At 46.1% G+C, this 11631-nt stretch overlaps 1 protein-coding gene across 1 annotated transcript in view; it reads right to left on the bottom strand.

Annotated features, from left to right (window-relative positions):
* Nucleotides 1-11631, bottom strand: part of Smco2 (single-pass membrane protein with coiled-coil domains 2) — a 27426-nt gene that overhangs the window by 8752 nt on the left and 7043 nt on the right. Inside the window, exons 2-6 of the mRNA XM_013352777.1 lie at nt 10512-10617; nt 7775-7905; nt 6415-6564; nt 4303-4378; nt 2002-2058 (exon numbers count right to left, since the gene is read on the bottom strand). Coding sequence (XP_013208231.1) covers nt 2002-2058; nt 4303-4378; nt 6415-6564; nt 7775-7905; nt 10512-10604 — 507 coding nt within the window. The 5' untranslated portion in view covers nt 10605-10617. The remainder of the gene's footprint in view (nt 1-2001; nt 2059-4302; nt 4379-6414; nt 6565-7774; nt 7906-10511; nt 10618-11631) is intronic.

Here is an 11631-nt window from a genome sequence, read left to right as displayed (position 1 = left end):
GGCAAACACTCAGGCACAGCTCGGTTTCTCGTGGCAAACACTCAGGCACAGCTGGGTTTCTCGAGGCAAACACTCAGGCACAGCTCGGTTTCTCATGGAAAACACACACACAGCTCGGTTTCTTGTGGTAAACACTAGCACACAGCTTGGTGTCTCGTGGCAAACACTCGTGCACAGCTCGGTTTCTTGTAGTAGACACTCAAGGCACAGCTCGGTTTCTCGTGGTAAACACTCACGCACAGCTCGGTGTCTCGTGGTAAAAATGCACACACAGCTTGGTTTCTCGTGGTAAACACACACAGCTCGGTTTCTCGTGGTAAACACTCAAGCACAAAATCCCAACCGTCCAAGGAAACAGAACTAATAAACTCAGACATCAGTCTCAAGCTACAGCAGTAACCAAAATTGACATCTCACTGGCACAGAAAATCATAGGGAAAAGTGACCTGTGAAAAACCAAGTTCTAGACAGGTGTATCTGATGACAACATTATTCAGTGTGTAAATAAATGTGACATTTAGAAAAACACAGACACACAAAAAGTGTTTCTAGTGATTGTCTTTGAAGGAGCCAGGTTCTTGTTTTTGGTTTTGTTTGTTTATTTGACACAAGGTCTCTTTACCTAGCCCTGGCTGTCCTGTGACTCATTCTGTAGACCAGGCTGGCCACGAGTTCATAGAGATCCGCCTGCCTTTGCCTCCCCCCGACCCCCAAGTGCTGGGATTACAGGTGTGTGCACTACATCCAACTATGTTTCATTTTCATCTGGCTTAGTTTCATATTGTTGTAATTGCTGGAATAAGTATGTATTACTTTTGTTAGAAGAAAAAGCATTTACATATGTTACGTGATACTTCTGTGATGTTGACGGGAATGGGAACGGGAGAGCAAAAGTGAACTTTTACATTTTTTTCACTTTTTATCACATTTGCTCATTTGTAGCAGGTGGTACTTGTGTCGCGGAACGTGTCTTGGGGTCAGGGGACAATACGTAGCAGCCTCCTCTCCTTTCACCATGCGGATTCCAGGGTCAAGCTCAAATCGCGAGGTTTGGCGGCAAGTCGCTCAACCCACTGGGTTCTCTCTGGCCCGAGAGCGATGCTTTTTATCTGGAAGTGTAGGTGAGTCACTTTGTCTATGCAAGCATGTTTGTATGTCTGCGTGTATGTGTCTGTACATGTGTATGTGTCTGTATGTGTGTGTCTGTGTGTCTATATGTCTGTGTAGGTGTGTGTATCTGTCTCTGTGTTTATATATGTGTGTGTCTCTGTGTATGCATGTGTATATATCTGTGTATGTATACATGTATGTGTTTGTGTGTATACATGAATGTGTGTCTGTGTGTATGCATGTGCGTATTTGTGTGTCTATGTTTATGTGTGTATACCTGTGTGTTTATGTCAGTTTGTGTGTGTGTATCTCTGTGTTTGTGTCTATGTGTGTGTGTCTGTGTAGGTATGTGTATCTGTGCCGCAGTGTTTATGTGTGTATCTCTGTGTGTATATGCATGTGTGTGCATCGGTGTATATATACACGTGTGTGTATACACGTATGTGTGTCTGTGTGTCTATGTCTGTGTTTATCTGTGTCTGTGTCTATGCCTGTGTGTCTGTGTATCTGTGTGTGTGTGTCTGTGTATATATCTGTGCTTGTGTCTATGTGTGTGTGTCTGTGTAGGTGTGTGTATCTGTGTCGCTGTGTTTATGTGTGCATCTGTGTATATATACATGTGTGTGTATATATGTATGTGTGTCTATGTCTGTGTGTATCTGTGTCTGTGTCTATGCCTGTGTGTCTGTGTCTCTGTGTGTGTGCAGCTACGTATTGGACCTAGATGGCTGACACACGTCTCACAGAAGTTCTCCTACCGAGACACTTCATCTTGGTACCCCAGGATTTTTCCTCTGAAAACGAGGAGTACTTCTGAGGACCCTTCCTTTGAGTTGAAAGTCTATGCTCTCAAGGGCGTTTTTCCTCCTCGTTTATAAAGACGTCTCCTACCTGGGCCAGTCTGACGTTCACTTCTTTTAACTGCTTTCTAATTTCTATGATCTTCTCCTAGGACACATTAGAAGGAATGACAAACAGAACTGGAGTAAGACAATTAATTCTTAGGAGAAACACACGCATGGTCAACAAGCTTCCGATTTCATAGCTATTTTCCCCTCGTAATATGCTGATTTATAAAAGCCAGCACTGAGTCATGTCAGTAAGATACAATTGATGGCTCTGGAGAGAGGACCCAGTGGTTAAAACCTGGCTGTTCTTTATCCCTGGCACCTGCATGATGGCTCACACCTGCACAGTGGCTCACATCCGCACAGCGGCTCACACCTGCACAGTGGCTCACATCTGCACAGCGGCTCACACCTGCACAGCGGCTCACACCTGCCTGTAACTGAGGCTCCAGGGGATCTGATGCCCTCTTCGGGCCTCTGTGAGCGCCTGGGACACACATGCAGACACACACACACACAAAACTTTGTTTAAAAGTTATGATTGACCACACCCTCTGCAAGTGACCCTCGCTAGGCATTGCGCTGGTCCAACAAGTAGCAGGAGCACTGGTCATCCTGAGCTGTGGCAACTTCAGCAGTGCGTGGTCACATCTGGGGGTGTATGCTCACCCTCCTTTGGTACCACATTTGCTTATCACCAGCCTCCAAGTCACATGGTCTATTAAGGGGTTGCACTATCAAGTAGGTGAGGTTGGACTCCCCATCCTCTGCCAGGGTCATTTCTTAACTGCCTCCTCCCTTCCCTCTTCCCTCTGCCTGCCTATCTTCTGTCCCCATAGTTTTGGATTTTTGTTAATAAATGGATTGTGAAGTCTGTGCCCATCTGAGCTGGCATCTTTCAAATAGCCGACTGTGTCTAAGGTCACACATGCTGCTAGGAGAATCAGGAATTTGTTCCTTTTTATTTCAGGGTGGTGTTCCCTTATGCACACAAGATGATGGTTTATCTATCAACCGGTGGGCATCTGACCTGCTTCTGGGTATTACGCTCATATGTGGCATGTGGCGGGCTTTGCATTTAGCATGCACACAAAATTGTGTTGCTCCGGCAGAGTTTCATATAAGCCTTATCCTTTTCTGTTTTCTCAAGCTCCCCCCTTAAAATATAAATCTCCCCAAGTGTGGGAGCTCACGGCTGTAAACACAGCCCTGGGGAGACTGAAGCCGCTGGCTCGCTGAGAGTTCAAGGTCAGCACAAAAGGTCGTCAAGATGAGTGTGGAATATTCTTTTATACTGTGTGAGTAGTACTGTGTGAGTAGTATGTCGCTGTGATTGGATTAGTAAAGAAGCTGACTGGCAGATAGCTGGGCAGGGTCAGGTTAGGCGGGAAAACCAGACTAAGGGCACTGGGAAGAAGGGCAGAGTCAGAGGAATCTCCAGCCAGACATGACAAGGATACGGGAGGTGCAGTATGAAAAGAGAGATAACACCATGTGGCAGAATGTAGATTAACAGAAATGGGTTAATTTAAAATGTAAGAGTTAGCTAGTAACAAGCCTGAGCTATTGGTCAAGCATTTATAAATATTAAGTCTCTATGCATTTATTTTGGAGCCAGTGGACAGGACAGGTAGACTCTGCCTACAGGTTAGTCTACATAATGAGTCCCAGACCAACCCATGTTTAAGAGAAGAGTCTTGTCCCAAAATATAGCTCAGCAGGTAAAAGTATTTGCCACCAACCTGACTTAAATCCCTGGGCCCCACAAGGTAGAAAGAGAAAACCTGGAAAGTTGTTTCTAACCTCCATGGATACATACACACACATGCGCACATCCACACATGCACAAACTACAATAAGTACATAAATACAATAAAAAATTTAAAAAATAAACATCAATCAAAATTTAAAAACCCTTTCTCTGAAAAGAATCTCTGAGAACACAGAGATAAGGAAATAGGATGCTTTGGAGGTTTGGAAATAGCACAAGAACACGTCAGGAAGTTATCAAAGGCCACACAGTCTGCTCTTGATCTCTAAGAACACAGTTAGCAAATTCCATTTCCTAGATGTTTTCTCTGAACTAGCAGGGCTGGGATTCTGAGATTCGAACACGCAGGTCTCCTTAAGACCTGTGTTCTCATGAGGGCATCAAGACAGAAGCCTAGGAGGAGAGAAGCCGGGCAGAGTCCAGGATTCTGAGCATCAAACAAAAGAAGCCATGTCCTGAGGCTTGGCAGCCTGGAGAGGTTCCTCCTATCACAGAGCCACGTTTTCCCCTCTGGCTATGATCTGTTTGGCACCCAAGGAGGGAGGTGGAGGCAGAAGTCCGAACCCAGCTTACCTCAATATTTGCTTCCTGATCAGCGTCCTCCAGATGTTCAGACTGGTTTTCCAGGGTTATCACCTCATTTATCAGGCTACAAACAGATGAAGAAATGGACTAAGTCCTGTGGATTGAGAAAACAGTCATCCAACATGGGAGACATTTCTGATCTTTCCAGAAGCGCTAGTCTACATAGAAGGGCACAGTAAAGAGATGCCAACCTCTGCTTCTCGAGAGGTGCTCTTAGAGGTGCGGAAAGAAAAGGCACAAGCTAGGAAAGAGGGTTGTTTCTCTCGTGCTGGGATTGTACCTGGGGACGTGTGTGGGGGAGGCACTGAGCTGAAGCCATGGTCTGGACAGTGGGACAGTGACGTTTGTAAACCCAAATACTGGGTATCTGGGCTTTTATCTAGAGCCTTCAGTTCAGTAACAAGTTGGGTGTGGTGGTGCACACCTAATCCCACTTGGGAGGTGGAGGTTGAAGGATCAGGAATGCCAAGCTAGCTTAGGCTGCATGAGACACAATCTTAAACACAAGGAAAGAAGAAAATAATGAATTTTGTGATGGATCAAGGAATGTCCTCACCGTGCTGGTTTCATAACTATACGCATTTGTGAAACTCTCAGGACCTTACATTAAAAACGTAATTGCCATGTAATATAATTATATTTCTTAAAAGAGAAAATGCATAGTGTTGGGATCTGGATACCTTTTAATTCTCTGGAGGATAAATGGTCCATCTGGACGGAGTGTGTATGAGCAGATGTTCTGTGGCAGGTCCAGAGGAGAGAGCTAGGAACACAGGACCTTTGTGCTAGGAAAGAGGTGCGAACATGGTAGGGACATTCAAGGCTTCAGACACTTGTTTCCAATAGGAGGAGCTTCTGCTTGTCAATCATTGATTATGTGACAGCCTCACAATTGAACACTCACAATAAGTCAGTGATGAGGATAACTATTAGTAATTTTTTTATGCATGAGGAAAGGCAAGCCCTTAAAAAGGTTGATTACCTCACCCAATAAATGGCCCATCAGGAATCAAACCCAGTCTCTCTAATGCAGGGACAGCTCAGTTAGTTGAGGGCTTACCTGGCTTTCATCAAGACCTGGATTTAGACCCCAGCATGCTACAGGCTGCAGTAGCACATTCCAAGCTGTGGGACAATGCTCTTCTACTCTAAAAACTTGTCACTTGCATTGCTTTAATAAAATGCTGATTGGCCAGTAGGCAAGCAGGAAGTATAGGTGTGTGGGGGGGACCAGAATGGGAGAATTCTGGGAAAAGGAAAGGCTGAGTCTGCAGTCCTCATCCAGACACAGAGGAAGCAAGATGTGACTGCCTCGCCTGTAAAGGTACCAAGCCATGTGGCTGACACAGACAAGAATTATGGGTTTATTTAAGATGTAAAGAGTTAATAAGAAGCTGAGCTACTAGGCCAACCAGCTTATGGTTAATGTAGACCTCTGTGTGTTTCTTTGGGGCTGAATAGCTATGGAACTGGGCGGGACAGAAACCTCTGTCAACAATTCCATATGAGGCAGAGGCAGGAGTATTAGTTCAAAATTATGCTCAGAGCTCAGATACACAAAGAGGTTGAGGTTAACCTGGGCCACTTGAAACCCTACAGGGTACAGGAGAGATGGCCCAGTAGTTAGAGTCCATACTGCTTCTGCAGAAGAACAGCTTCATTTCTTGGCATCCACATGGCTGCTTATAGATGCCTATAACTCAGACTCCAGGGGATATGACGTTTCTGGCCTCCTGGGCACCTGTGCTTACATGCTTGTACCCAATTGCATGTGCACACATAGGTAAAAATGATGAAAAATAAGTTGAAAGAGAAAGAGAGAGAGAGAGAGAGAGAGAGAGAGAGAGAGAGAGAGAGAGCGCACCCACTGGGTACCTGTGTGCATCCCTTTGGTAAATAACTCAGTTTTAAATAAGAAGTGTGTAGGAGAAACCATTGAGATGGACTCAGAGAGCTCTGGTGTGAGCCTGTGATGTTGACTTCCAGCCATGAGGCTTTGCTTCCTGCCCCAGGCCTCACCGAAGCATCCACAACGTTCTGAGCTCTAAAGCCATGAGACGTCTCGCTGTCTTCCTGCCAATCCCAGTGCCCAGCATTTACCTTTTCACTGTGCTTTCTGTGCTGTTTATCTTCTGTATGATGCCATTGATCCTCCCCAGCCAGTCGACGTGGTCTGCGGCAAGCTCTTTCATTTCTACACCCATCTTTGCGTTCCAGCAGCTCAGCTTGAAGACCGAGCTCTCTGGGGTCCTGCGGAAACAGAATCTTCATCACCGGAAGCTAGCACATGGGAAACACTTCACGCAGCTCCAAATGCTCTTCCTTGGACTGACAGGTTGATTTGTGTATGTGTTTCCTAGCACTGAAATGGTGGCCATTTATTTATCTGTGTAAACAGGTCTTTAAAAGTCTTGATAAAGCAAATAATCACGCAAACGTATATATGTGTGCTATTGAGAATCAAACCCAGGGCCTCACACAAAGTAAGCACTCTGCCATGGAGCTACATGCCCAGCCCTTAAGGTTTTATGTGGGGCTGGAGAATTGGCCCAGTTGGTTTCAAGGGCTTGTTGCTTTTGCATAGGACCAGGGTTTCATTCCCAGCGCACATGTATGGTCGTTCACAACCATCCATAACTTCAGGGTCAGAGGATCCAACAATCTCTTCTGACTCCCTCAGGCACACATGCAGTGTGCATACATGCAGTGTGCATATATGCAGTGTACATACATGCATGATGCAGCAAAGCATTCACATGCAGACTTTGGTTTAATTTTGTGTTTTTTGAGACAAGGTTTCTGTGTATAGCTTTGGAGCCTGTTTTGAAACTTGCTCTATAGACTAGGCTGGTCTAGAACTCACAGAGATCCGCCTGCCTCTGCCTTCCTAGTGCTGGGATTAAAGGTGTGCACTACCACCACCTGGCTCATATGTAAACTTTAAAAAAAATACTTTTATGCATTTTCCTCAATGCTAGGGATTGAACCCAGGACCTCCCACATGCTAAGAAAGGACTCTACCACTGAGCTATTGCCCCAGCCCTAAAAATAAATATATTTGAAATCTCCTTGTACGTAATGAATGTTAGATATTGGGTCAGGATAGTGGCAGGGAGAAGAGGTGACAACAGGTGGTGACACACATGGCCTTAATAACAGCTTTTTAATTATGATTGAATGATTTTCATATATAAACAGTTGTCTGAGACCTTTGAGATGTGTGTCAAATCTAAGCTCCAAATCCAAAGACACTCAGAAGACCTGACGACTGTGCCAGCATCTTCAGCCCAGGGCTGGCTGACTCTTCGGTCTTGCTGGTCAGGGTCAGCCAGTCCCCATGCATGTGGACACGGTTCATCAGGCTCTCTCTGAATTCCTTACTAAACTTCACTGTCGTGTCGTCCTGTCCCCTCCCCCCCACATCGCTCAGCTCTCCCTACCGGGTTGTGTCAAAACTTACAATGCAGGGGAGCTCTTCTCCAAACACTGCGACAGTGACCCTTGAGGATCTTCACAGGCAAGCGTGACTTTTTGCTCATCCTGACTGCTCGGTGGGTCCTGGCTGTGCTTAAATTCCTGCTGCAATCCCTCCTGCAGAGATGATGAAGTAAGAACAAATGATAATCGTGAGAGATCCTGGCTCCTGCAGCCCTACCTGACACAGCCTGTCGGAAGCCCCGCCTTCCAAGGGGCGTGGATGAGATGGGGGTCCCCGCCTTCCCGGGAGCATTGACGAGATAGCGAGACAAAGGATTTGCAGTACCCGCCTCTCAGAAAAAAATGTTTTCAGGGTGAAACAGTAGAAACACACCCAGTCGTGAACCCCGAAACTTGACTCAAACAACATAGCTCTTCAAAAACTCAACACCAGATAGGCAAGGGTGCACTTCTATACCCCTGGCCCTCAGGAGCCTGGGAGACTACCAGGAATACGAGGCCCGCCTGGCTTACACGGTAAGTCCTGGGCCAACCTAGGCCACATAGTGATTTGTAGCCAGCCTGGACGACATCACAAGAGCCCAGCAAAACAAAACAAACGGTAGTATTTTTTCGATACCACAAAAAGGCAAAGTACAAATGTTTCAGATTAAGACAGCCCACTGGGGGCTGGAGAGATGGCTCAGTGGTTAAGAGCATTGCCTGTTCTTCCAAAGGTCCTGAGTTCAATTCCCAGCAACCACATGGTGGCTCACAACCATCTGCAATAAGGTCTGGTGCTCTCTTCTGGCCTTCGGCATACACACAGATAAGACTATTGTATAAATAATAAATAAATATTTTTAAAAAAAGACAGTCCACTGAGCTGCGAAAACTGAGTGCGTGGCAAATAGATCTTGTTCCAATGGTAGAGGAGAATACAGCTCCCAGCTCACAACCACCTGAGACTCCAGTCCCAGGGAGTGTGACACCTCCACTGGTCTCTGAAGCATGTATGCACTGGAAGCATACATGGTGCACAGACACACATGCAGGGAAAACACATGTACACATAAAACACATGCATAAATCCTTGACAATGATGGAGCTCTGAAAACATTTGAGGCATAGTCGAGAGCTGGAGTACCGGGAGAATGAGAGCATTAGACTCCTTTATGTGTTAAACTGCTGATCTCTCTGGATGTGATGACAGTATTTTGGATACCAGAAGAAAATCTTTATTTTTGGAGAGGCTTTCTGAAGGCGACAGGGACAAACTGTTATGTTTGTCCTACTTTTAACTGTCTTAGTAAAGGGCATCTATTTATCCACGCAAAGACAGAGGAGACGCCGTGGAAGCCCAGCTGTGTGAAGGAGCAGCTGTAAGAACATGGCTGAGCCGTGTTTCGTGTGTCTACCTGTTCATGGCAAAGAGTTTGAGAGAAATAGCCCACTCTATTGTGTTTAGTCCATAAATTCCTTTCTTCCTGTTTCTCTCTCTTCTTTTTTCTTTGTTTAAAAAATATATTAAAGTTATTCTCTGGCATTTTAACTCTATACATGCAAAAAATGACCAAAAAGTTATAGTATCTTACCTTAGAACACTCTTTTTAAAAATATACTATAAAACAGCTCTTTGAGGAAGCTTTAAGCTAAACTCCTTTGCTTCAATAAAACAAATTTTAAACTGAAAAGAGGGAAAGCTTGGGGTGGGCAGAAGAGAGTTGTTCCTCCCCAAGATCCCTGCTCAGACCCCAGCCGAGGCCACAGGCAAACACCTCAGCACTTGTCAGAAAGCAAAGTCTGAATCCTCAAGTCGGCTTGAGGGGACACAGGCAGGCTGGAAATGTTCTCAGTCTCCATACAGGTGGCTCCTCAGAGTTCATGTATCACAAGTTAACTGCTGGCACCAAGAACATGTGGCCATGTCCTAACACTGCACATGCCCCCTTATTAGGACAAACATCTTTGTAGACTTTGTCACCGAGTTAAAAGAGCTTGCAATGAGGTCATCATGGATGATCTGGGCAGCTCCTACATCCAGCGGGAAGGGGACAGCCACTTCAGAGAGGCAGCCACAGCCAGTGCTAGCCCAGAGACACCAGAAGTGGGAGCAGAGGGGATGCCTGGGAGACGGAACCAAGGCTGAGTGAACCGGAAGACATTCCACAAGCAGGGGACGATTTTACATATCACATACGCTCTAAAGTGACCTATGCCAGTTGTAATTGATTCTCACGGACAAAAACGATGCATAGCGTGTGTGTGTGTGTGTGAGTGTGTGTGTGTGTGTGAGAGTGTGTGTATGTGTGTGTGTGTGAGTGTGTGTGTGTGTGCGCGCTATCACAGTGACAGGTTCCATGTCTGTATGTTCTGTGTGTGTGTGCGTGTGTGTGCGCGCGCTATCACAGTGACAGGTTCTATGTCTGTATGGTGTGTGTGTGTGTGTGTGTGTGTGTGTGTGTGTGTGTGTGAGCTAGGAAGACGCCCGTGTGTAGACAGCAGAGTGGGAAACAGTGCCATCCCCAGCTCTTGGTTTCAGGGTCACGCGTATGGGAGGAAACGGGGAGGAAAGCCTTGGGTATGTTTTTCCTCCTGAGACACAGGCGAGGTCGTGTCTTCCCCTGCTGTGACGTTTGTGTCTGTCTTTCTCCTTTTTCTCTTCCCTCTGCTTGTGCTTTGGGTCTACGGTACCCAAGGCTGACCTTGATCTCTCTCCCTCCCATCTTCACCTCCCACGGGCTGGGATTAAATCTATCATCAGGCCCAGCTTGGCTTACCCATATTTTAAAGTTCATCTTGTGAAGGGCATCAGTCTGTAGGTTTTCAGAAACTTTGTCTTTTTCGTCTGGTCTGTCCGAGGTATTCTCCATGTTGATAATTTCCCTTAGCAAATGCAAACAACACAAAGCAGACAGAGGCTGTTACTGTGCCGTAGGAGTTAGGCTGGTCCTCTGTTCTGCAGGCATTTAGCTGAGATCTATGGGGCACTGCAGTCCCAGGGACCATCCGCTGCGCTCGTACTGACTTGGTCCTGTGAGGATAATCACCATACATTTACCATACACAGTGCGTTTTGCAAAAGAGAAACAGAAGAGCTGCATACGTGTTTGTTGGCTGACTCCATAAATTCTTTTAACAATGAGATTCCAAATTCCAAATTGCTGCTATTTGTATCCATGTATAAAAGTATGGGAAAGATAAACAGTAAACAAACCCAAAGAGTGGAGTCCCAAAATCACGGGTTCCAAAGGCCGGGTAAGCAGAGAGACTGTGTGTGAAGTGGCCTCTTGCACGGTGTGACAGTGTTGTTTAACATGACAGAATCTAAAAATGGGAGAGGGCTTTGGGGCAGCCGTGTGTGTGTGTGTGTGTGTGTGTGTGTGTGTGTGTTATCACAGTGACAGGTTCCATGTCTGTATGTTCTGTGTGTGTGTGTATGTGTGTGTGTGTACTATCACAGTAAGAGGCAGGTTCCATGTCTGGATGCTCTGTGTGTGTGTGTGTATGTTCTGTGTGTGTGTGTATGTGTGTGTGTACTATCACAGTAAGAGGCAGGTTCCGTGTCTGGATGGTGTGTGTGTGTGTGTGTGTGTGTGCTATCACAGTGACAGGTTCCATGTCTGTATGTTCTGTGTGTGTGTGTGTATGTGTGTGTGTGTGTGTACTATCACAGTAAGAGGCAGGTTCCGTGTCTGGATGCTCTGTGTGTGTGTGTGTGTGCGCTATCACAGTGACAGGTTCCATGTCTGTATGGTGTGTGTGTGTGTGTGTGTGTGTGTGTGTGTGTGTGTGTGCTATCACAGTGACAGGCAGGTACTGTGTCTGGATGCTCTGAGTGTGTGTGTGTGTGTGTGCGTGCGTGCTATCACAGTGACAGGTTCCATGTCTGTATGTTCT

This window comes from Microtus ochrogaster (assembly GCF_000317375.1).
Source record: "Microtus ochrogaster isolate Prairie Vole_2 chromosome 14 unlocalized genomic scaffold, MicOch1.0 chr14_random_2, whole genome shotgun sequence".
Classification (NCBI taxonomy): Eukaryota; Metazoa; Chordata; class Mammalia; order Rodentia; family Cricetidae; genus Microtus; species Microtus ochrogaster.
The sequence above is the reverse complement of the archived record's forward strand: the minus strand, read 5'-3'. Positions and strand labels throughout refer to the sequence as shown.